Consider the following 26,936-nt stretch of genomic DNA (forward strand, 5'->3'; position numbering starts at 1 on the left):
CTGGAAAGATCGCTCATACGCCATTATCAGTACATTGAGTAAATCTAAGAACACAAATTTCACGGCTTGTAGTCCACTACAGCCACCTGGCAAGGCAAAACTCGGGTTTCCGATGAATTATCATCGACTACATGAGTCATGTGCACTGTACACTACAGCCTATTTCGACCTTTTTGGGCATTATTAGCATGATGCAGTCACCTGAGAGGTTCCACAAAAAGACTTTCTGCTCCGAACTAATACTATTTAAGATGGATTTGCAAGATCAAGCTGCGCTTGAGCAACGCTTTTAAAGACTGCTCTCCATTCAGCGGCACATAGTGAATGGAATAATTCCCCAGCAATAAGACTTCAACAATCGGAAAACATCACTCTACCAATCTCCGTAACCGGCCCTGCGTCAGTGGTTGAAAGCCTCTACAAGTATGCGAAACTACCAGGAATAACCTATCAAACTACCAGGATTAAGCTTTTCAAGTCCGAGGGTAAAGATTAAATCAACCAAAAAGTTTGCAGAAACTTTAATAAATAGATGAAGTTTAGGCTACTGCATAAAGAACCGAATACTCCAAGAGAGCGCTTATTGGCCTTGCAGAAGATAATGCTCCTGTTAAGACAGTGCATCTTTCTTGGTCCAATCTGCATATTCAAAATATAAACATGTTGTTTGCCTTGTTTCAGTTAACAAGTTCGCTGCCGGCTATGAGACGCGAATCCGCAATTTGCTAGAGCATAAATCCAGGAATATCTAAAGGGAATACGTGGGCTCACAGCGACTGCCTTATTCTCACGACACCAGAAGGGCGGTAGTTGGTACTTAAACATGCGGCTCTTTTTAAATGCAGAAAGCTTTTAGTGCAACTGATAGTCAGGTAAAAAAGACAATAAGCAAATTTTATGTATTGTAGAGCGCATTAAAAGAATAGTTGTTTAGAAAGACAGTTGAAGTTACCAATAAGGTGTTTTTCTCAATAAACCCTTTGCAACAGACTAGGTGCCAGCATACGGGTAGTGGAATTAACAAGTAACTATGAGCATAAAGTGAATATCCAAGTTTAATACTAAAACAGCGCAATGCAAGTTATCATAACAAGATTTATTAAATTACTATCGGTGCCAATTGTCCTTTTACAATAAACAGACCTTCTTTTGTCAGACGTAATAGGTTGGTTGGTTTTGATTCTTTATCCTCGGACTGACAAAGCCTTGATTGGTTATTGACTGGTAGTTTCGCATACTTGCAAAGGCTCTGGAAACAAGCCTTCGTATCCCCTTCTTTAGATATCCCTGCATAAATTACATTCAGACAAGAATGAGACGACATTTATGTGCATCTGGATGATACAGATGCTGAGGGGCGACAAGGAATTGCAGCAAGGCATACAAACTGTTCATACAAAAACATTTTATTTCGATTGAGCTTGAGCCAATTCAACCGCCAGATTGGGGGTAAATCCACCTAGAATGCTCGGCAGGTGTACTAGACGAGACTTCCAACATCATGATGTAAAAAGCATCAGCTGATGACAATAAAATGTGAGCGTAAGATCTCTTGGTGACGTTGGAAAGGAACCGATCTCCAGGGAAGAGGACAATGTTAATCACTTGAGAGGCTTTAAACCCAGTTTAGCTCGTAGCTCATTCGCCTCCCGAACCTCCAGATTGCCACGATCTCTATCCTTGCGACTTCTCTTGTGTGACCTGAACACAAACTTGTGATCAATGACATTCAGTGTTGCAGTTTCTAAAAACAATAACATGCCAAAAAGATGATGCAACACCATGTTGTGTTTACGTTGAAATTGATGAGATTGCCACCACACAAACCGAACGAATCTTTGCAAACTGTTGACTTGAGAAGTCCAACAGACAACTTACCTGGTATCGTCGTGTCGTTTGGAGGAATGATGAGACGACCTTGGCGGAGAGCGGACGCGTTCTCTCTCGCGGGATCTATGACGTCGAGGAGGCGTGCGACTGCAATGCACAGATGACGTCACCGTGATGACAACACAATGGCTTCTACAACATCTAGTCTAGATCATCTTTTCAAAGATCCCAAGGCACCAGGCCCTTGGGCCATGATCAAGAGAGACATTTCATTTAATGCATGGCTAGCAGTTTGCATACGAAGCATCCAATTACAACTGTCTGCTGATCTCATGGGGAGTAGGGGAAAGTGGTGTAAATTGGACCCTCGTGTAAAATGGACCCCGGCTGATTTGAGACTAATAGCGGTAGGTGACGTCACGAATATCACGTGACACGGAAGAGGTTAGCAAGACCACGTGGTAGCAGTTGCGTTTGATCTCATTTCTTTTGTGGCGTAGTTACGAAAACGCAAGTAAACTATTAGGGGTGCTTGATCTCATTTTGGTTCATGCGTTATTTCGATATAATCGGAGGTCAGAGGCAGGTAGGAAAATAATTTCAACGTTTCGAGACAACTACAACATTCACAGATACTCTACCATGACAGTATTAGACTCTCAGTTTGAGATGTTAGTGACGAGCCGGAAAGAAATTTTAGCTGAGGGTTGTGTAAAATGGACCCCGATAAAATGTGTAATTTGGACCCAGGGATCCAAATTACACGTGGAGGCAGATAACATGAACTATTTTCTTGAGGTATTAAACTTTAGGTATGTTAGCAGATATATATCTGTAACAGATGTATCTGTAACATATATGTATCTGTAACAGATATCAGCCCTCTACCAAAGCGATTCCGATGTGTAAATCCTGATACTAAACGGCGAAAGTCATCAAAAGCCACAATTTTGACAAGTTCTCCTCATAAAAACACTCTGAAAACAAGAGATAGTGATATGATAATTGCAACACCTAAAAGGAAAAGAGGCGGTGCGCAAAAAACTGAACAGAAGAGGGGAAGAAAAACAGACAACAAACAAAATTCCATCTGCCTGGTGTGTGGAGATTCCACAAATGAAGACTGGATTCAGTGTAAAAAATGCAAGGAATGGGCCCATGAAGCGTGTGCTGATATTCGAGATTCCAAGTAGGCTAGCCTATTAATTACTGCGACGACTGTTCATAAATGTGTGTTTCTGTTTTTGTAACAAAAACTTGTGCATGGGATGTTCTATTTTTGTGAGTTATCGATGGGTCCAGTTTGCACAATCACACTGTGTAAATTGGACCCCTTATTTGAAAAAGATGAAATTGACTATTTACCTGCAAGTGCCATTGAATTAGAAACTTATAGAGTGATGTTAGGTGCTATCCGAATAAAATTGTATATTAAGTTGTATGTTTTGGCCAGGTATGGAAGGGGTCCATTTTACCCAACCGTTGTGTAAATTGGACCCTCACATAAAAAAATTAAATTTGGCAGTGCTACCTGCAGTTTAAATGATTTAAGCCCGATACTTCGTTATGTTGTACTTTTCATGTATGTAAATAAACAAGTGAAGTTTGGAAGAAATCGATCACAGATTTTGATCACAGTTATCACAGATTTTGCTTAAGGGGTCCAAATTACACGAGTTTCCCCTACGGTTGGCAGCAAATATCGTGTTACGCAGGTTTAGCATCGATACGTGCGTGAGAACAGTGATGCAGATGTCGCTTGAACACCGCCAGGTTTAAAAATAGATGCTCGTCAAATAGAACAGTAAACTGCAAATCATCAACCTCGGCGACTTGGGCAGTTGAAAACTTGTCAAGACAAGAGAAAGGTCATGGAAAACAATTCCCAACACGAAAACAAAATTTTCAACAACAGTTGCGAAAATCAGTTTGAATGAGTGATGTTGTGGGGCCTACCTCCTTCTGTGGCGTCTGGGGGAGCGGCTTCTCGATCGGCGATGTCTCGGCGAATGAGATCGGCGGTGTCTGTCGCTGTGAAAGTAAATTAAGCTTCACAATTAAACATGGAAAAGTGGCAACACCGTTTTCAAAGATTCTTTGCTGTGATGTAAGACGGTAACAAGTTTATACTGTCGAAATAATCGACGGTCGAAAAATGTCATCAAAGTTATTGAGTCGATTTACATTCTTGCGGTTAGCCTTAATCAAATTCTACACAGATTGAAGAGGTGCATATGCGCTTTGTATATAACAAAACAATGAGGTGACTGGTGAACAGTTTCACTCTGTCTTTAAAACAATGAGGTATATTTGGTACAGTGGCTGGTATATGAGTTCTCAAAAGCAAATATTAAACACGCCAGAACATGCGCGGGCACCTAAACAAGGTGGAAATCCTTTCAATGAAAGCATTTCTCAACTTCCATCATTTCACGTTTGCAATTTAATCTTGCCTCTATATTAATACAAGACCATAGTACCGGGTGGGTGTGGGACTTCTTTGTCTTCTGTAAGATGAGTATCTTCCGCGGGAATCTATAGGCTCCGGAATCTCCTCTTCCTCACTGGACTCTCCAAGATCATCCAAATCATCATCGAGTGCAGATATCCTGGGATCGAGCTGCTCCATCTCTTCCAGTACTTGCCGTTTCTGTAATCGGGCGCTCTTATGCTTAGCTTGGCCTCAAAGCAACTTGCAGAAGTTCTGATAAAAGTCACTAATTAAAACGAGACAGATTGTTTGCTCGTTGTGTTCATGATTAAGATGACGCGAAATAAAGGATAACATAATCCCTCTTCCCTCTTTCTAAAAACACAGCATCATGTTCTATGCCAACTTATTTATGCTTGCTTCCAGTACAATATAGCACTCATTTTCTTGACAAAATATAAAAAAATATTTTCTTTACCTGAAGCCTTGGAAATATGACGTCACAAAACCGTTCCTCTCGCAATAAATTGTCCACAAACTCGTCCATGTGTGTGAGTGAGAATGCTGTGGATGGAAACATTGCAGACACATAGCAAGGATGCTGTACCCTCATTACATTGAGCCTGGTATCTTCAGAATATATTACAATAGTTTGTTTTGCCAACCGGTGCGTTATGCGTTGCTCTGGCTAAGCCTTTTACAAAGCAGACTACTTCTATCATATTACGTATTATCTAATGTGCTTTTTTGTAAGAATATCTTTTCTTTTTCCAGATTACCGTATGTCAACTATTTCTTTAAACCTATGACAGAAAGACTATAGTTTAGAGCAGAGGTCACCAAACTACGGCCCGCGGGCCGGAACCGGCCCGCGAAGTGATTTCATCCGGCCCGCCACGTGCTGCGGAAATAACAGCTGCACTACAACTGTTAAGGAAAAAGGTTATCAAACTTTTTGTAAAGGACTGACGTTGCTGTTGAGCTACACGCAACTTTCTAATGATTTTTCCATATTGTTTCTTCTCATGACATCACAAACTTTGTTGTTCAAAACACCACTGTTTCATCAGTAGTGTATCACAGCAGGGGATAACTTTTCCAGCAACCTTTCGACTTTCATCACAACTTTGCTATTCCACCGCTAACTTTGTTATTTATTATGCTCAATTCAAGTCAATGGAGATTCTAAATAGTTGTATATCTTTTCTCAATTTGCATCCGGCCTGCAGCTGTTAATCTCGCAGCAATCCGGCCCTCAGAGAAAAAAGTTTGGTGACCCCTGGTTTAGACTATATTTTGTGATACTATTATATAGTTAAGTATGAAGCTTTGCCAAAAAGTACTTGACAAAGCTCCAGACCTCAGCACAAAGTTTAAAATGCAATGAAGTGAAATGTAACTCCGCTATTATATCCGAGCACAGTTATGAACCCCTCGTTACTCATCGTGATAAGAAAGTGTCTTCAACCCTTTCAAAACAATCAATGAAAGACAGAAAACCGAAGAAAAATTCCTCTGTGTGGAGTATTCTCCAGGATGGTTGTGAAACATGGGTCACATCTTGTGGGCACATCTCAGGCAGGCACCCACATTATGGGCCGGCTGATCTATGTGCCGCCTCTGGTGACAGGCAACGTAGATGGTATTAAAAATAAAGTGTTTTTGTTGAGTACTTGGTGGCTATATCACTGTGACATTTTATTTGTATGTTTTTGGCACAATAACAACGCTTATATCGTCATGGATTTTCCGTTTTACAGATCATGAGGTCCATTCTTCCAATACAGAAGTTTATATCAAAGAATGAAACGCAGATAAAAAAGTGGTGAAGATGCTGAATGAGTGTGACTTGAATCATGAACAAATGATTGCTGGATACAAGCTGCCAGCTTAAGACAGACAGTACCAAGAAGCAGACCAAGGACTAAGTTTGATAAAACACTCCATCGAGCAAAGTGACAGCGCCAGTCAAATTACGTGGAGATCCCTTCATGGAGAGAGCTAGTTTCCACAAGATGATTTCATAGCGACAGTTGTAGCAAGTTTAGTTTCCCAAGTTGGTACTTACTGGGACGACAGCGTGAAGGTACTTGCCTTCGCCTAACAAAGTTTTTAATCATTATAATATTCCCAACCAGTAACGATTACACCAGGCAAACGAACAGCTTATTAGCAACAATACGAAAAAAGAAGTTTTCACATCGGAGTTGGGACATTTACTTGCCGTTGTTAACTTAATTATTTTATACTTTTAAATGCTATTTGTTCACGGGGTCTGCTACTATTCGGCGAGTCCAATTCGGCTAGTCCGATTCGGCGAGTACCCTATTCGGCGATTTTTTTAATTTTTTTTTTTTAATTATTGGGTACCGTAGCCTAATTATCATTGCCGCTTTTACATCGTTTTAACGTTGCTAAACGTTGAAATAAGACCCTAACCCCAACCCTAACCTCTAACCCCAACCCCTAAAACGGCAATGATAATTAGGCTACGGTACCCAATAATTTAAAAAAAAAAATTTCAAAAAATCGCCGAATAGGGAACTCGCCGAAAAGGGCTCTCGCCGAATAGGGCACTCGCCGAGTCGGACTAGCCGAATTGGACTCGCCGAATCGGACTCGCCGAAACGGGCCATTCCGTGTTCATGAGTACATAATATCACAACTTTTGTATAATTTTTATTGTTTAATACAAACCTTCGTATATAAAGCAATGGTATTAATACATAACCACCAGTTCAGTAGGCCAAAGCCCTAAAAAGGCCGTACACACTTCTCTCTAGGGCAGCGTACTGCCAATATCATGAAAAATCAAGTGCTATAGTCGAAGGGTGCCACTCCGCAAACGACGGCATGCTTTTAAGCGTTTTGACAAAGACACAGCCACATGCTCGTGAACGGTGTCGAACCGGCGCCCTATTAAACGTCGAACCAAAGCAAAACCCTCGGCTATGCAGACAGCACCAAGCACCCAATAGAATACACTACTCAGCATAGCGTCTAAACCACAGTAAGGACGCTTACCTGACATGTGCCTACTGCCTACAAGTCGTGCTCTGTGAGACATGGATCTTTTTACGGCAGAAAGTCGCCGTGACATGGAAGCAGCACAAACGTGGTTATATTAAAGAATGCTCCAAACTTCACACAAACTATATGTGGAGAATGAGCGACGAGCGTCACAAATTTAAAAATCAGTCCACAAATGCATCCGGATTCCCATAAAACTCATTTATAAACAATTTACTAGTTTCTATATATAACTCTCATAAGTAGCATAATTATGAAAAATGTAATACGACTGATTACGATTAAGCGAGGTGTGTTGTGTTGGCAAGTTGTGAGTTGAGAAATGTGACAAAATGACCAACTCGCAATTTACCTTTCAATGACCTACTTGATTTGTCACTAAACAAATTGTTATAGTTTGAAAAGAAAAATGAAAATGTGTTTTGTACATCTTGAGAAATCTTCAAGAAAAAGTATGAAAGAACTATGACATTGACAATGATCTAGTTCCTAACATTGTTTCTAAGCATGTCATCTTCAGCACTCGATGTAGCAAGTATATATATCAGCATAGTGGGTATTAGCTAAGACTTACTAACCAGTTCAAAATAGATAAATTTTAACTTACCACCGTCTCTGCCTTGATACTTTATTTTCCGGAAGTCGTTCAATAAAGGTTCGAGATATTTATAGCAGTCGAGAGACGTTCCTGTAATCCGCATATAAAATGCTCCCAGACATCGAACATATCTGTAATTGCACAAAACATAGAGCCTATTAAGAGTACTAGAATTTGTGAGGATCATAGATTGGGATTACCACTGATCGGCCAAAAACTCAACTGAACCTTAATTTTAAAACAACTCAAAACCACCATTCCAGACATTCTCAACCTTTTTCCCGTTATAAAACAACAAACAGCCCGAACCACTAGCAAGCTGACCCTACATAAAGTGTATACATTGACCAGCTCATTAAAATGACGATGCCAAGGTATTTAACACAGAAGCAGGGTATCTAATTAACATACGATTTAAAAGTCCATTGACTTATCAGCAAAATCATAAATAGTGTACATTACAGGGTCATCAATAATTAACGTTACAACTTCAAACAACTGTATTTAACATCAATATTTAGCGTTACAATGTTAATAAATTGAATATATCTTAATTTTATATTTTTTTAAGCCTTAATTTTATAGGCCATGAATGAAAATTTGAATAAGAATAGCTAAATTGTAGAGCTCTTCAAATCAGGCAAGTCAAGGAGTGATATTTGCATGGACTTAAAAATTAACAGCATGTTGGTCTGGAGAACTCTCAAAAGGCACAAAGAAACTGGAAATGTCAAAAATTGACCTGGCCAAGGTCGCCCTTGAAGCGCCATGTAATGTAAGCATGACACAACACGCCAGAACTTCAAAATTGATAAAAGTAACCAGAGAAAAGGTGCGAAGAAAACCCAAGAGATGGCCTATTAGGGTGTACGGTTTTTTTACAACATTATAGTGAAACCATTGTTTTTTGTCGGGAAATAAGTAGTTATTACCAGATGTGAAATATTTTTTCTCAACTTCATGGTTTCAAGGTCCCAACTGCCACTTTTCTACATTTAAACAAACCTTATCTACAGGGTGTACCAAAAAAATAAACGCATCTCTTGATTTGCATTAACTGATCTGTTTTTTTTAAATTGGAGTCGTAATTTTTGTAACAAAAGAAATCAGACTGAGTCCACCTTTTTCGTAATGACATCTGGTTTTTAAAATTATGCTATTTATCAAATTTGCTTGAAAAACTGAACGAACTTAATTTGTCTCTTCTAAGCAGAAAACATCAATGTTTTTACATGGAATTCTAAATTTGAAATGTTCATCAAAAATTTGAACATCTGCTTGAAAATGAACATCAGGTTGAAAATGGTCCATTTGAAATGTTCTCATTTACTGAAGTAAACTCATGTAAAATCAAATGTTATCAGACCTCAGGTTGTTAACCATTTGTCAAATCTGTTGAAACAGTTTCAGAAGTATTTTCTACCAAATTACATTGGATCCAAAACCTAATCTATTTACAACGCAAAAACAAAGTACTGAGCACCTCTCTCAGGAAGAACTTACTGATTTGTCTTCTGATTTGAAGCTTAAATTTTCTGGAAATTTATGAATTTTGTACAAAAATGTTTCACACTTTTTGGCTTTGCGTTAAAGCGGAATACCCACTATTCTCTGATTCAGCAGTAGGGCTAACCGCACTCCAGCTGTTTGTATCGACGTATTTGTGTTGAAAATTTTCAGCCGCGAAAACTGAAGCAAATGCTAAGCATTAGTTGGGAGGATCGTCTCATCAACGATTTAATTACAATGATCAGCTAAAGGCATGCTCAACCAAGCAAACATTGATGTAGTCTAATTGTGGAAACAACTTGCCAGTGACATGTCAATCTGGAGCACAAAAACTAGTGAAAGCACGGAACTTTTCAAAAAAAAAAAAACAGCATACAAAAGTCTCAGGAAAAACAAAACATTAGAAAAGACAAGCTAAAAAGACGACGTTCCCCGGCCTCCGTACAATGTGACCTATGCCCACGTCTTTTCCACTTCCACCATAGACTATGGGATTCCAAAGCCACATCCGATATCGCCATCCAAAGCGAAACTCTATTTGATGACAAAACAAATGTTCGGACACGAGCTGGAGCCGACAACAATTTGTACAAGTCAGTGGTCCCAACATTGATGGCAATCAAAACCAAACCAATCAGACTAAAAATCATTGAAACAGCCTTAGGACTAGCATTAACAAACACTGACCCACCGCTGGACTTGCTTTGTAGCAAAAAGTGGTCGCATCTATAATAAATGTGTTTGGTTTTAAGTTTTTTTCCAGTAGCAGGCCTCGAAATATCCGGCGGTCATGACCTCTGGAATGACCTCGAATGTCTGCCAAAGCCGACTCATTGGTTGGTCATTAATGACCGCCGCAAAATTCTTGACAAAAATAGAGCTAATGCAGCAAAAAGATATTTTCAATTTGAATTGTTACAATTGTTTGTTTAACGCGAACAAATACGCAGCTGAAACAATAATAGTACAGGCAATTGCTTTAAAGATTACATTAGAGTGGCGTGGTTAACGAGCTGATGGCAAAAGTAGCCATTTTTACATCACTTCAACGCCTTGCAATGTTACCTTGAAATAAAGTTGTCTGAACTTTTCGGCAGGATATGGTATGTATTCTAATTTTAACAATGAGGATTATTGCGTTACATTGATCGTTTGTTAAAAAGAAACGTCACAGAGAAGCAAGTCTCAGCTGGGTTCCGCACATGCTTAGGCAAATGTGGCGACCTTATTCACGCTTAATCTGCTCCAGTATACTTCAGGGTCAGTTAATTACGGAATGGCCCGTTTCGGTGAGTTCGATCTCTATTCGATGATTTTTTCAATTTTTTTTTTAAATTATCGATTACCGTAGCCTAATTATCATTGCCGTTTTAGGCATAGCATCTTTTCACAAATTGGGACTAGGTGGGCAAATTTTCAAAAAAGGGCACTTTTAGCTCGAGAGTTATGTTAAAAAGGGCACTTTCGCGCGTAAATGATGGGGAAAGGGGCATGTTTTACCCGAGGGTAAAACATGTAGCCTAAGCTTAAAAATGTAGATTTCCCAGGCAAATTGTGGTAAAAGGCATATTACACCTAGACTAAACTTTTGAGACCCATAATTGATTCCTATATTCATCCCCGCCCACAATATTTTGTAAATAATAATGTAATAAAATTTAATCTAGCAACATTTAGTTGCAGAGGTCTCTTGTTACTAAAGTAAAAAGAAACAACTATGATAATGGGTCTGCTACTATTCGGCGAGTCCAATTCGGCTAGTCCGATTCGGCGAGTGCCCTATTCGGCGAGAGCCCTTTTCGGTGAGTTCCCTATTCGGCAATTTTTTGAATTTTTTTTTAATTATTGGGTACCGTAGCCTAATTATTATTGCCGCTTTTACATCGTTTTAACGTCGCTAAACGTTGAAATAAGACCCTAACTCCCAACCCATTGGGGTTGGGAGTTAGGGGTTGGGGTTAGGGTCTTATTTCAACGTTTAGCGACGTTAAAACGATGTAAAAGCGGCAATAATAATTAGGCTACGGTACCCGATAATTAAAAAAAAATGTTTCAAAAGATCGCCGAATAGGGAACTCGCCGAAAAGGGCTCTCGCCGAATAGGGCACTCGCCGAATAGGGCACTCGCCGAATCGGACTAGCCGAATTGGACTCGCCGAATCGGACTCGCCAAAACGGGCCATTCCGATGATAATAGCCTATGAAACACAACTGCTAAGATATTTTAATGAGTTGAATCTTTGCAGAGTTAGATGATTCTAAAGAGCAGGTATTTTATTTATGATGAAAATCAGGAAACAAACTTTGGTAATTCAGGCATTTTGAATCTCACACAAAATTTGAGGTAGCCTACCGTACTCACAAGTTCACAACCCAAATTGCTAAATAATCTGCTTAAATGGAACATTAAGGATATTATAAGTAAGGTCAAAAGTAGGCTCATAAGTTCTAAATGTAGGTATCCTAAAGCTTTCCATTTAGCTCAGTGGTTCCCAACCTGGGGGTAAATTAACCCCGGGGGATAATTTGCCTATTTTTGGGGGGTAATGAGACCCGATTTGGAAACAGTAAAGCAAGTGAAGGTTGTGAACTTTATAAAAGCAAAGGAATTGAACAGCCGTGTTTTCAAGGAGCTGTGCAAGAAGATGGAAGAAAGATACGAAGCATTACTGTACCACACAGAAGTAGGCTACAATGGCTGTCTCGTTGCAAAGTGATAACCCACCTGGTCGAACTTCGTAAGGCTGTCCATGTTTTTCTGATAGAAAAAAAGTCTGACTTGGCTGAATATTTCCCTAACCAATAGTGAATTTCCCAGGTGTGCTACCTGGCTGATATCTTTGGTGAATTTGAACAAAGGCAATCTTTTAATTCAAGGCAAGAATGTAACTGTAATCGACACCAAAGTAGCCGTAGCTGCATTTATCGCGAAGGTTAAATTGTGGAACAAGCGAGTTGGAAGAGGCACAATGGTGCAGTTTCAGACACTTGACAGACAAGTACTTCGAAGGCAATGGACTTGAGTTGACAGCAGCATTAAAGAAGGACATAGCTGATCACTTAGGCCAGGGGTCTGCTACTATTCGGTGAGTCCGATTCGGTGAGAGCCTTTTTCGGTGAGAGCCCTATTCGGTGATTTTTTTGAATTTTTTTTTGAAAATTATCGGGTACCGTAGCCTAATTAAAACCCTTAACCCCAAACCCCCTAACCCAAAAACCCAACCCCCCAAAAAAACCCCAAACCCCCAAAAAACCCCAAACCCCCAAGAAACCTCAAACCCCCAAAAAACCCCAAACCCCAAACCCCCAAAAAACCCCAAACCCCCAAAAAACCCCAACCCCAAAAACCCCCAACCCTAAAAACCCCCAACCCCAAAAACCCCCAACCCCCTAACCCCAAAACCGCAAACCCCAACCCCAAAAACCCTCAACCCCAAACCCCCAACCCCAAAAAACCCCAACCTCAAAAACCCCCATACCCCCTAACCCCAAAAACCCCCAACCCCAAAAACCCCCAACCCCCTAACCCTATAACGGCAATGATAATTAGGCTACGGCGCGCAATAATTTAAAAAAAAAAACTCACCGAATAGGGCTCTCACCGAAAAAGGCTCTCACCGAATCGGACTCACCGAATCGGGCCATTCCGTAGGCCAGCAAGCCAAGAAGATGGACATTGGCCAACTACTTTCCGAATTTGGACACGGCTAGTCTCCAATGTTGCACTGAGCCCTTCACATGTGATGACAGCCAGGTGGATGATGACGACTTTCCGGCCAAAGAAGAACTTATCACTCTCCGAATAAACGAAGCGTTGAAACTTGATTTCAAAGAGAAAGGCTTAGATTGGAATTTGGAACCCTTCTGGTTTGGCAACCAGGACGCACCAACATTAGCGACACTGCATTACTGTAAATATCCTGCTGCTTCACATCCACCACTTCCATTTATCCGATCACCCAGATAACAGAAGTCTGTCACTGTTTCGATGCCATGGCAGAACTCATCATCATGGCCTTCCACTTCATTCCTTCCTTTACTGCATTTCCCACAAACAAAACACTTCGCCAATCTTGTTGCGGCTCTCTTGACATCTTGCATGTACCCACTTTCCACATTCCTTGCATTGCATTGAATTTCTCATCACTCTCTTGCCACGTATTCCACAGGGATCTACTTTGCTCTCAACAACTGTTCCTTCTGCTCCACTCACCATCACTCTTTTCTGTGAAATCGCATGCTTCACTTCCTCATCCCACCACCATGTGTCTCCACGATCCCTCCTCACTTTCTTTTTCCCACATACTTCATCACATGCTGCTAGGACACTTTTCTGAAATGAAGCCCACAAGTCCTGCGCACTCATGTTTACCAGCTCTTTTGCTCTTTTCACAAACTTAATTCTCGTTTCTTTTTCCTCCAGTTTCCACACATTTCTCACAAAAACTCGTTCTTTCTTCACAATTTTCTTCACTTTTTTCATATTTAAGTTTCCTACTACTAGTCTATGCTGCAACTCCCACGGAATTACTTTCACATTCTTCAAGTACTTTCTCTGTTCCTGCCCAACCACAATAAAATCAAAGTCACCTTCCTTTTCTCTTTTTTTTTAAACCATGTGTTGGCAATACAAAGTTTCCTTTTATCACAAAATTCAAGTAGCATTCTTCCTTCCATGTTTCTCTCCCCAAAATCATACTCTCCATGAATGCCCTCGAACCCATTTGCTTGTTTTCCAACATGCCCATTAAAATCTCCTAATCCAAACACCAACTCTTTTGAACTCCGTAAATCCCATTCCTCTGCCAAAACATCATAAAAACTTTCCTTTTCTAAGTAATCTTTTATTGTTTTTGTTTTTGAAAATTTTAATCAATTTTGTTTTTGAAAAATTGATTGTGGGGGTAATTGGCTCACTTCAGGGTGGAGATTAGAGTAACAGCCAAAAAAAAGTTGAGAACCACTGATTTAGCTGTTCATTCTTTAACTTGGATCTAAATTAAACAAAAATTAAGTCTTAAAAATTGCCCACCTAGTTTCAAACTAGGGGGGCAAAGAAAGGGCTAGGGGGGCAAGCAAAGGGACTAGGTGGGCAATTGCCCACCTAGTTTATGTGAAAAGATGCTATGATTTTGGGGTTAGGGGTTAGAGGTTAGGAACTCACCGAATAGTAGCAGACTCGGTTAATTAAGCCATCAACCATTGCAGAGTTATTCTGTTGTAGAAAATCTTCTTCTACAAACACGACTACACAATACTGTAGTGTGATTTTGTGCAAAAAAATATGTCCGGTTGAGATATTAAATGTCCGCTGAAAAGGCCACTCTGATAGGACATGCTTGACCGCCGGAAAAAAGTACAAATTTCGAGGCCTGCAGTAGGCCTTAGGCTACGTGTAAATTGTAAAATAGTAGGCTTTGAGTATCGCTAAGTTATTTTTAGTTTTCATTCGAATTAAACCTTTCCATATATATCACAAATGTATATTTCGCACTGCTTATCATTTTTACAGTGAAGGGTCACGGGAAATTTTAGGAGATTGAAAAGGGCGGTGAGCAAAAAAGTTTGGGAAGCCCTGATTTAAGGCATTTTCAAAAAAAAAATACACAGAATCTGTAAACATATTTCTAAAGACTGTTGAAAAAGCAACAACTTTCATGTATTGATTTTTTTCTGGCAGTTACTATTCTCAAAATACAGCAGTTCAAAATCAAAGCCTTGCTCAAGCAGCTCAATGCTCAAACTAAATTTTGAAAAATGCATCAAAAAAAACATGGCAGAGTGCATCTTTTTCCTGACAAGTATCCACAGACAAAAGGTTTACAACTCACTTAAAATCTTCATTCCGAATGAATTCAACGATAATATCTTTGTCAGGCTGAATTTGTAACATCTTCAATATCAGGCATAGGAAAGGAGTTGGCTTGATGTTGCCACTGTACACTCCACCAACGTACTTTAGCTCCATAGCTTTATCCACAAGCAGTTCAGCTAAACACAAAATATGAATAAAACAAACAATTAACTTCATACATAAAAATTAAAACAACCAAACCATTCATCTCGTGCAGACTGATTTTAGATTATAATCAGAATTAGAGATGTACCGATATATCGGTATCGGCATCGGTATCGGTGATATCGGCCATTTTTTTAGTATCGGTATCGGCATCGGTATCGGCAAAATTTGGCCGATACTAAACATGTAAAAAAAAGGCGTTTGCTGCAAATTTTCTACAGAAGCAAAGATATAGATCTTTTAAAGTGCTAACTAATGTCAAATTGATGTAGAAAAATAAAAACCTGTTCAAATTTTTGATACCTCACACTCCCATGATTTCATGCGCGCACCTTTTGGCATTGTTTGCTTTTGGCATTGTTTTGCAGTGATTCTTTCACTCAAACAAAACGTTTTGTTTCAACAGTTTTGCGTTGTTCGATTCTTACGTTGTGAAGGAGACTCAATTTCTCCAATATTTATCATTTGTGTTTCTTTTTTACTCTCAACAGAGGATAAAACCAGGCCAGGAATGCCCAGGTGGCGGAAATGTGTAATTTTCATCGTTTTTGCGTTGCTGGACGTTTGTGGGGACCCGTGTAACTTGGTTGTTTTTGGTGGGCTGGTTCTGTCGGTTTGTGATTTGGTTTCCGCCTTTCGTTGTGGTGGACTCGCCAAACTTGGGCAATGTCGTGGCGGAGTGGGTGGGAGCGGTGGGACTGCGGGTCCTCGCTGGGCTGGTCAATAAGTGGTCTTGTTGCGCCTGGGATGGCGGCCTCGTTCTTCCCGGCTGTCGGCGCGGGGCTGGGCGCTCACTGGTGCGACAGGCTGTTGAAGTTCGCTGGCCATAGCGGTGTGGCTTCCACGCTAGCCATTTAGACCATCCAATCAACTATGTATGTTTCTCGGCAGCCGTTTTGTAGCAAGAATTGACATCGACAAGAATTGAAATGGCTAGTGTGGAAGCTGCACCATTGTGGTTGGCGGGTCGCGGCTGCTCGCTGTGCTGGTGGGTGCTCGGCCTTGTGCTGGTGGCCGGGAGGGGCGCTCCCTTCTTCGCGGTGGGGTTGTCGTCTTGGGCACGGCAGAGCCGTTTTGATTGGTTTGGTGAGGATTCGTGGTCCCATTGCTTTCGTGTTGGGCCTGTTAGTTCTGCCGTGGCATTGTTTGGGCTTGGTGGGTTTGTTGCAGCAAGGGGTGGAAGTTGGGTCGCGGACTGGTGGAGCCGGCTTGCTGGGGGCAGCCGGGTTGCACAGTTTTTTTGGACGTTTAGCAGCGTGGGGGCGATGCGGGATTGTGCATTTTTGTTGCCTGGGTGGTCTTGGCCTGGCAAAAGCTTTTCAACCAAACGGCAAGCGCCCTTAGGTTGCACATTACTTGTCGAATAGTTTTTGTACGACTACACAAATCACTTGGTTTACATTTTACATCTTATTATCAACTACGATAGCCTATTTGGAGAGTTTGCACAAATACTTGATTTAATTTTTCAGAAACCCCAATTATGATGTAATGTTTCTTCCCTTATACTCCAGTCCTCAATTATGGTGGCCTTTCATTACTAAAACCTAGATTGGATTCTTGAATCTTTAATAAATTATGCCAATTGAAAGCTTTTTTTAATAGTTTTATGCAAATAAGGTAAAACTTAGCATTTGATATAATTCCTTGCAAGTACCAAAATTGCATCTTTTGTAACACCAAAGTATCGGCCAAATATCGGTATCAGTATCGGTATCGGCCTAAAAAAGTGATATCGGTATCGGGATCGGTATCGGCCAAAATATTGGTATCGGTACATCTCTAATCAGAATATTACAGTAGAATTTGACTATAAGGACACCTGAGGTGATCTTCAAAACAGTGCCACTACAAGCAAACGTTAGTGACAAAGTCAACGTAAAATGATCACAGATGATTGATAGTGATTACAGAATAGGCTGCTAGCCTCAACAAAATTTTGAACTTCTGGGACAAGTAAAACAATGCGCTTTTATTTCATCATAATATATATAATGTCTGCTAATTAGCCTTTTATCATAAAAACTGCATTTGTTTTCTCCTGGTGTTTTTTTGTTCAAATCTTGTGTGATCACCAAAAAAAAATAGTATTTTCCTTCTCCAATAGCCTACTTGTTCTACCAAGTTTCCGGTGCCAGCTTCAACTTTCACTCTTTAAAAACCTCAACATTTTCATCAATGCAATTTTTGATCTTCAACGCCCTTTAAGTTTTTCCAAATTAGAGACAGAATCATTACCCATGTAGCAACAGTGTTTTATTGTCTTGTTTTCAAATAGGCTGCATAAAACAGTATGGTAGCTTTGTATTATTGCATCATAAATTCACGAGTGTCCTTATGTGGAATAGTGATAAAGGTGACCTGACTTGGATCTGTAATATTTGAGACCAAAAATCAAGGTTTCTTTACTTGATCAGAGGCAACCACTCCATAGTTTCAAACTTTTTGTCTGCAAGAACAAGCACTAAGCAGCTTAGGTCTATAAACTTTGGTTGAAACTGAATATTGTTGTTTAGGCTGGCTAGGCTATGGACTAAAATAAACTTTGAATGTGACAATTGAAATGTCAAAGTTTGAAAAAACAATCAAATATAACAACGAAGCATTGGAGTGTGCAATTAGCGAAGTAAACGTCAAAACGATTTCTCAAAGGTCTCAGAAAAATACAACATACCAAAAACCACACTTAATGAGTAATGACCGCATAGCAGGTGATAAGATATGCTATAAGCTTATTTGTGAACCTATATGCCAGGATTGCTAGGGCTTCCCAAACTGTTTTGGGCCAAGGACCACTACCGGTATTTGTAAATCTGTTTATTTGCATACCCCCAATACAAAGGTAAAAATGAATAAAACCGAATTTTGTTTATTTAAAAAACTGACAACATCAATTGGACGGATGGGATTGCTTCTTATTGCATAAGTCATCAATTCTTGGAGTAATTAGTGAAAGGTAGAGATGTACCGATGCCAATATTTTGGCCGATACCGATATCACTTTTTTAGACCGATACCGATATTTTGGCCGATGCTTTGTTACAAAAAGAAGCAATTTTGGTGTTTGCAAGTAATTATATCAAATGCTATGCTTTACCTTATTTGCATAAAACTATTAAAAAAAGCTTTTGAATTTGGCATATTATGCCAAATTTTTGGCAGAATTTGGCATACTATGCCAAAAAAGCTTTGAATTGGCATATTATGCCAATTCAAAGGTTTTTTTAACAGTTTTATGCAAATAAGGTAAAACTTAAAGCACAAGAGCACAAGATCAAAAGTAAAACCACAAGATCTTGTGCTAAAACACAAGCCGTGGCACCACCGCAACGGACACAGTGACAAATTAGTCTAAAACCAAAAAATCTCCAAAATTCAAAATTAGTTGTGTTCAAGTTGGCGCTTACAATAAATAAATTCCAAAATACACCACAAAACCAACCAACTTTGGAAATTTATAGAGTAGCAAGGGGAACTTCAAATGGGCAACATTAGGTGCTAAAGGGGCAATATTACGTCATTATGAGTGACAATGGACGGATTTGGAAGTCTTCGGCACTTGAAGATTCAAGAATCCAATCCAATCCCAACTCAATGTGTCATAATAGTAGGTTTTAGAAATGAAAGGCCACCGTGATTGAGGACTGGGGTATAAGGGAAGAAACATCACATCATAATTGGGGTTTCTGAAAAATTAATGAAGGGTTTGCGCAAACTCTCCAAATAGGCTATCATAATCTAATAAGATGTAAAATGTAAACCAAGTCATTTGTGTAGTCGTACAAAAACTATTCGACAAGTAATGTGCAACCTAAGGGCGATAGGCACTTTAACACAGGGTCATTCCATGCCAAATGAGCAAATTTTTTGGAAAAATTACACCACATGTCATAGATTTTATTGAAATTTGGCATACTTGTAGATATCAAAGAAATATTAAAAATGCAAAAAAAAATTTGAAAATTTTTAAATATTGGTGGAGTTATGGTCATTAGAAAAATCACCATTTTTTGCCTGTTCTGCTTCAGTGATTTTGTCCAATTTCTTGTCATATTTCTAATTTCTTAACCTACGATCATACAAAATGGCTGAAAATGGCTAGACAGACATTTTAAGACCCAAGGTATCCAAAAGTATAGATTAAAAAGTCGTCAGAGAAATGCTTGATATGATTATAGAGGTTTCAATTTGATACATGCATTTTTCGGAGGCCAAACTTTGGGGCCTATAAAAAAAAATGGGTATAAAAATTAAGAACTGAAATTTACATGTTTTATACTTATACCAATACTCTTTCATGTCAAATAAAAAATATGAATTAATTTTGATAACTACTATGATAAAAGTTAAATTTTCTGACTTGCAAATTTTGTACTTTTTCACACTCATTGTTCAAGATTTTTGTCTATGGCATCACAATTTACATTATTGCTTATTGATGACATCACAATTTACATATTGTTTGTCATGACAATTGTTATGTAGCTCATGAATGAATTGAATACTGGTATATAATGCACTTAGGTTTAGTGTTGTTGGCCATGCACCATAGTAATATGAGTGGTAACTTGTATAGAGTTAATTACCATACTCTTTTAACTGTGATTTCAATTTTAGGTTGTCCTATTAGTAATGTATGCTCGACAGATCTTGCAACCAGGAAATATACTTTTCCCACTGTTCAAGTGCTCAAAGCCCATCTATCTGCTTGAAGCAGAGAAATGTCAAGGTTCATAATAAACATTATGTTCATCTGTTTCTGCAAGTCCACAAATGTCCAAAAACCCAATGCTTCTAGCAAAGGGAATTTTATGGCACAATTTCTCCATTTTTTTCCAATGTCGCATTGCTGTGATAAATATAATAATTGTGTTATTGTAAAAGTAAAACTAATGTAGTACTAATAGGACAACCTAAAATTGCACACTAAACATAAGTGCATTACCAGTATTCAATTCATTTATGAGCTACATAACAATTGTCATGACAAACAATATGTAAATTGTGATGTCATCAACAAGCAATAATGTAAATTGTGATGTCATAGACAAAAATCTTGAACAATGAGTGTAAAAAAGTACAAAATTTGCAAGTCAGAAAATTTAGCTTTTATCATAGTAGTTATCAAAATTAATTCATATTTTTTATTTGACATGAAAGAGTATTGATATAAGTATAAAACATGTGAATTTCAGTTCTTAATTTTTATACCCATTTTTTTCAAGGCCCCCAAAGTTTGGCCTCCGAAAAATGCATGTATCAAATTGAAACCTCTATAATCATATCAAGAAGTTCTCTGTCAACTTTTTAATGTACATTTTTGGATTCCTTGGGTCTTAAAATGTCTGTCTAGCAATTTTCAGCCATTTTTCTTGATCACAGGTTAAGAAATTAAAAATATAAGAAATTGGACAAAATCGCTGAAGCAGAACAGGCAAAAATGGTGATTTTTCTAATGACTATAACTCTACTAATAAATCAAATGTAGTTATTACTATCTGAAGCCTTTACAAATTGTTTCACCTAACGGATCATCAGAAGGTCTGTAAAAACATGTAAACAGTAAAGAATCGATAATTCTGAAAAGATATTAAATATTACAACTGTAATTTAATCTGCCAAAAAAAATCTCTAAACCTGTACTTCCTGAGGAGATATTAAATATTACAACTGTAATTTAATCTGCAAAAAAAACCTCTAAACCTGAATTCCTGAAAAGATATTAAATATTATAACCGTAATCCAATCTGCAGAAAAAAACTCCAGAATTACTAAGGACAGCCTCCATCCGCCACGATAAAGTTTCAATCAATTTGTCCCAATGGAAACCAAGCAACATGATGGCAACATCTATGACATCACAAAGAAGCAAAATGCTTGTTATGATCGGCGCATCCTGTAGTAATCTGAACAAAAATTGTTTTTAAACCTGTAAAAATTAAATGAGATTTACAACCTGTAAAAATGAAATGAAATTCAATTTTTTCAAAATTATAACCTGTAAAAATCCCAAGGAATTGTGATGATGTAACCTGTAGTGTCCTGAACAAATGAAATAAAATCTGTTTATAAACCTGTAAAAATTAAATGAGATTAATAGCCTGTAAAAACCAAATGAAATTTTAAAAACCTGTGAAAATCAAAAGGAATTTATTTTATTTTGAAGTACTTGAGTTTAAATTTGTTTCTATGACGACATTTGCCGACCAGTTCCGAACGCGTAATCCATTACGGAGGAACTTTTGTGTAAAGCAATTGAGTTTGCCAAACCATTTATGGATTTGGATGATTGTATCATACAAACAATTTTCCATGCTAGGAAATCGTTGCTTTTTGATGGTGGTGAAACTTGGGCTAAGAAAGATGGTTTGTTTGACGTTACAATGGGCTCATTTGATGGTGCTGAGATTTGTGAGTTGGTCGGCTTGTTTCTTTTGAACGAACTTTCCGCTATTGTTGACAGAGACATGCTTGGCTTATATCGTGATGATGGTCTGGCTATTTTGCGTAATTTATCCGGCCCTAAGATTGATCGTTTGAGAAAGAATGTCATTCAATTATTTAAACAACATGGCTTAAATATTACTGTGGATGCTGGTCTAATTGAAACTGATTTTCTTGACGTCACTTTGAATTTGCTATCTGGTAAATTCTGGCCTTATAGAAAACCCAATAATGATCCAATTTACATCCATGCCCAGTCCAATCACCCACCCAACATTAAGAGACAAATCCCGACTATGATTTCAAAGCGATTGTCCGCCACATCATTTGGCCAAAATGAATTTGATAAGACCGCATCTGTTTATAACGATGCCCTTTTGAAAAGTGGTTTTGCGGAGAGAGTTTGCTACAACCCTGCTAATAACTTACGAACATCTAGGAAAAGGAGCCGGAAAATTTTATGGTTTAACCCTCCTTTCAGCTTGCAGGTTGATAGCAATATTGGTAAGGAATTTTTCAAACTTGTTTCCATACACTTTCCACCCCATCATAGATTGCACAAAATATTCAACCGTAATACTATTAAGCTGAGCTACAGTTGTACTCCGAATGTTGCAAGCGTCATATCCTCCCACAATAAAGCAATATTGCAGGCTGATAATATACCATCGCAGCCTGGTTGCAATTGTAGGGTGAGGCCAGAATGTCCTTTGAATGGGCAATGCTTGCAGAAGGCCATTGTTTACAAAGCTACCATTGATAACAGCCCGAAGGTTCTTAATTACATTGGTTGTTGCGAAACTACTTTTAAAAAACGTTTTTCCAACCATAAATGTACCTTCATGGATAGGTCTAAACGAAACAGTACCGAACTATCTAAGGCAGTTTGGGACCTTAAGGACAAGGGTGTTGATCCTAAAATAACTTGGTCCATCCACAGCTGTGCTCGGCCTTATAGTGGTGGTGGTCGTAACAATTGTGGCCTATGTTTGGCTGAAAAGCTGGCCATTCTGAAGGCTGATAGTGGCCACCTTTTGAACAAGCGTTCGGAACTGGTCGGCAAATGTCGTCATAGAAACAAATTTAAACTCAAGTACTTCAAAATAAAATAAATTCCTTTTGATTTTCACAGGTTTTTAAAATTTCATTTGATTTTTACAGGCTATTAATCTCATTTAATTTTTACAGGTTTATAAACAGATTTTATTTCATTTGTTCAGGACACTACAGGTTACATCATCACAATTCCTTGGGATTTTTACAGGTTATAATTTTGAAAAAATTGAATTTCATTTCATTTTTACAGGTTGTAAATCTCATTTAATTTTTACAGGTTTAAAAACAATTTTTGTTCAGATTACTACAGGATGCGCCGATCATAACAAGCATTTTGCTTCTTTGTGATGTCATAGATGTTGCCATCATGTTGCTTGGTTTCCATTGGGACAAATTGATTGAAACTTTATCGTGGCGGATGGAGGCTGTCCTTAGTAATTCTGGAGTTTTTTTCTGCAGATTGGATTACGGTTATAATATTTAATATCTTTTCAGGAATTCAGGTTTAGAGGTTTTTTTTGCAGATTAAATTACAGTTGTAATATTTAATATCTCCTCAGGAAGTACAGGTTTAGAGATTTTTTTTGGCAGATTAAATTACAGTTGTAATATTTAATATCTTTTCAGAATTATCGATTCTTTACTGTTTACATGTTTTTACAGACCTTCTGATGATCCGTTAGGTGAAACAATTTGTAAAGGCTTCAGATAGTAATAACTACATTTGATTTAATTCGCTCTGCTTTGCCTTTTTGCTTGGCATTGAGCACTTTTTGTAGTATTAATAGTTTTCATTGTTTTAACTCTACTAATATATAGTTAAAATTTTCCAATTTTTTTTTTTGCATTTTTAATATTTCTTTGACATCTACAAGTATAATATAGTCATTCCCCTAACCGCAAACTTTTGGTAAAATAACCCAAAACACGAATTTAAAAATAAACAGGCTAATATTTGTTCAAACTCAAAAACTGAAATGGCACAGGTAAGAAGATTGCTATCCTTATTTCTGCACTAAAAATTAGACCAAAACCGCTTTTCAGATTTCAGCAAATGTTTGACCTAGTCCCAAAACCCTGTCCCTAATAAAATAGAAAACTTTCTGACCGTCTGCACTAACTTTGCTGTTAAATCTCTTCTGGTGAACCTAGAATGACCATTGAAACATCAATAAAATCGGAAAAGAATACTCTAGCGCCATGTGGCAAATAAAAGTTCAAAACAGCAACCGCTAGATGGCGATAGTAATTATCGCACACTCGAGAAATTTTACCAATGCGCAAGAGCGGCCATGCTTTTATTATATCCGTTTTGATCTGGTCATGGAAAAGGTAAGAAAGTGTAATGAAGAGTTAGCCTTTGCCTAGGATGCAGATATAATTCAGATATATGCATTAGAGAATGTAGAAACTTATTTAAACATGTTCATTATACAGGCTAGTGTGGGGGTGTTCAGAGCCGGAGACAAATTTACAAATGTCAATCAATCAATGGTTTATTTGTCAATAACAGGAACATAGTACATGTTTGAAATATGCAAAATGTCCCGGATCATTTAAATCCGGACATCTCCATTTTCCCAGCATGTGACGTAATATCTGTTGCATCCATGCTGCCTCTTAACTTTTTTGCAACCACCGAGGTCGAGACGTTTAATCTAAATAACCAGACATTTTTCACAAAAATCTTTTGTATTTACCAGGCCTGGAAAAAATGGGGAATCCGGGAATGACATTCCCGGGAAATTTGTCGGTTCGCGGGAAATTTTTACCGTAAGAATCACGTTACTAACGTCTTTCATTCGCCGTCAACGTCATCGTAACTTGCTGACACACATTGCAGTTCCGACACTGATTCGTATCACTGCGTATTTATGAGTTAGTTATACGTTTACGAAAGTAAGTTAATTTTGGGTTGATTCAACGTTCGAGTCAGCACAAATCGATTTGACTTTCCCGGCGGGTTATATTGCGTAACAATGGCCAATGAGAAATTTACATTTGTTTGTTTCACATTAATTCGACATCTAGCGACGTTGAATTATCATAAAATATGAAAACGTTAATTGCTCAACCAGGTACGGTAACAAATTAATAGCTTCCTGCAAGAAGATTGCCTCGATTTACGTATAAGCTAACATGATTTCGGCACAATTGGGACACTGCGAGCAACACAAAGTCTGTTTGATAAAGAACTAGTCAGAATCGGTATCATCAGATGCTGTTTCAGCTGGACGAGATAACGGAAAGCAAGGCGCGATAAGGAGTAGATGGTTACAATAATTTGAGGTCTACTGGCGTTAAATCAATGCAAATAGGGTGATATTTCTACAAAAGATTCAATTCTTCCAGCTGGGCACCCGGCGAAGTAGGAAGTAACCCAAAGAAAACATCCTGCAATAGTAAGATTGAATCAACATCCTAGTCTGGTGTAGTCTAAGAAAATTAGTTTTTTTTGTAATCTTGAGGTCCTGACGCGCGCTCGTGTGGCGTCGGCATTTGTATTGCTGACGCTAATGCGCCATTCATGCATCTGCGACGCTAATTTCAAAGACTGGCTGTGCTAGATAGAACAAACAACAAGAAATCGTCACCATTTATGTCCCGGTAATGTATTTGTAGTAATTTTGCACGGGCAAAACTTTCTTGCGGTTTCTTTGATTGACAAAAACAGCTGTTTTAGCGTCGTAATTTTGATTTTGTTGTCAAACTAATTAATGCGTTTCGTTATTTTTCGTGTAGCGGACTGGTTGTTTTGTAGGTTACAGAAGTAATTTTCGCAATTTCTTGTGTTCTCACTCAGCGAAACTTGTTGTGCATTCAGTCGTTTGGCCGTTTTTTGTGCTATATGCCTATATCGCTTTTCGTAATTGGTTATTATATTCATGCACATTGCACATACTATCAACCCGTTCGAGCATGAAGTGTTGTTATTGTCAACTTGTCAAGTACGTAACAAGCGGCTCGTGATGTACGGTATTGTTTCATGACATTGACACGGTGGTCTTTGAGTCAGTGGATCTAATTTGTGAGCATGCGGCGTCTAATTTATTAAGCCTAGCCTATTGTTGTTCCAACTTATTCCGATCAAAGTGGGCACATCAGGCACAAACAGTGCGACATGCCTGGTTACGAATAAAATACGATATCGAGACTGTTTATTGGAACTATGAAGCTACAAATGGCTGTCTATAATATATTTTGTACGTGAAGCTTTTCGCCGGAAAACTGTAAACGGTGTAATTATGACGTTATTATCGTGATTGTAAGCCGCGGGAAATTTTTTCGCTAAAAAACAGATTCCCGGGAAGCTAAACATTTTTTCCAGCCCTGGTATTTACACCGTAATAACATCTCATATAAACGAAGTAGACGCACAATCTTGACATGAAATGAAAGCATACATCTTCAGCTACCCGAAGATGCAAAGCTTTGCCGTAAAATTTAAAACATTCAATGTACAATTAGCAACTTTCCTAATGGTATTTTTTCTAATTTCTAAAAAAATTAAAAATTGGCAGAAAAGTATACTTCATTATAATCTTTGCTACCCAAGCATGATGCAATAATATGAATATATATGTACTTTAATATAATGCGAAAACAATTCTGCAATCTGCATATGAGAAAAATTTTACTTTGTTTCTGCGCGCAATGCTTTAGGAGATACACCAGAATGAATATGGACAAATTTGGAAAATTTTAAGCAAAAAAGTTTACGTAATTTACAGTCTTTTTGATCGAAAAATTTTTACATTGTTTTGCCTGAAACACCTTTTTACCTTGGACGTATGGATACGACCTTGGTCATCATGGCAAAAATCCCAAGACGTGTATATACGTCCGTGGCCGCAAAAGAGTTAAAGGCAACAAATGGCAATGCACTAACTATGATGCCATAGTACGTCTCGAAAAAGATGCAATCAATCAATTGATGAGTAATGTCATTCATAGGCGCCGGGTTTTGAAAATTGCTGGGGGGGAAAACTTTCTAGCCGACTGATTGTTTACATTCAAAA

At 38.4% G+C, this 26,936-nt stretch overlaps 1 protein-coding gene across 1 annotated transcript in view; it reads right to left on the bottom strand.

The window, feature by feature from the left end:
• Nucleotides 1-880: 880 nt before the first annotated feature.
• The window catches only part of LOC145782149 (pre-mRNA-splicing factor 38A-like), a 31,669-nt gene continuing 5,613 nt past the window's right edge, over nucleotides 881-26,936 (bottom strand). The window contains exons 2-8 of the mRNA XM_082593905.1: nucleotides 15,230-15,389; nucleotides 7,899-8,020; nucleotides 4,740-4,825; nucleotides 4,311-4,480; nucleotides 3,787-3,861; nucleotides 1,879-1,977; nucleotides 881-1,701 (exon numbers count right to left, since the gene is read on the bottom strand). Coding sequence (XP_082450031.1) covers nucleotides 1,602-1,701; nucleotides 1,879-1,977; nucleotides 3,787-3,861; nucleotides 4,311-4,480; nucleotides 4,740-4,825; nucleotides 7,899-8,020; nucleotides 15,230-15,389 — 812 coding nt within the window. The 3' untranslated portion in view covers nucleotides 881-1,601. The remainder of the gene's footprint in view (nucleotides 1,702-1,878; nucleotides 1,978-3,786; nucleotides 3,862-4,310; nucleotides 4,481-4,739; nucleotides 4,826-7,898; nucleotides 8,021-15,229; nucleotides 15,390-26,936) is intronic.

The sequence above is a fragment of the Aplidium turbinatum genome, chromosome 13 (assembly GCF_918807975.1).
Source record: "Aplidium turbinatum chromosome 13, kaAplTurb1.1, whole genome shotgun sequence".
In the NCBI taxonomy this organism is placed as follows: domain Eukaryota; kingdom Metazoa; phylum Chordata; class Ascidiacea; order Aplousobranchia; family Polyclinidae; genus Aplidium; species Aplidium turbinatum.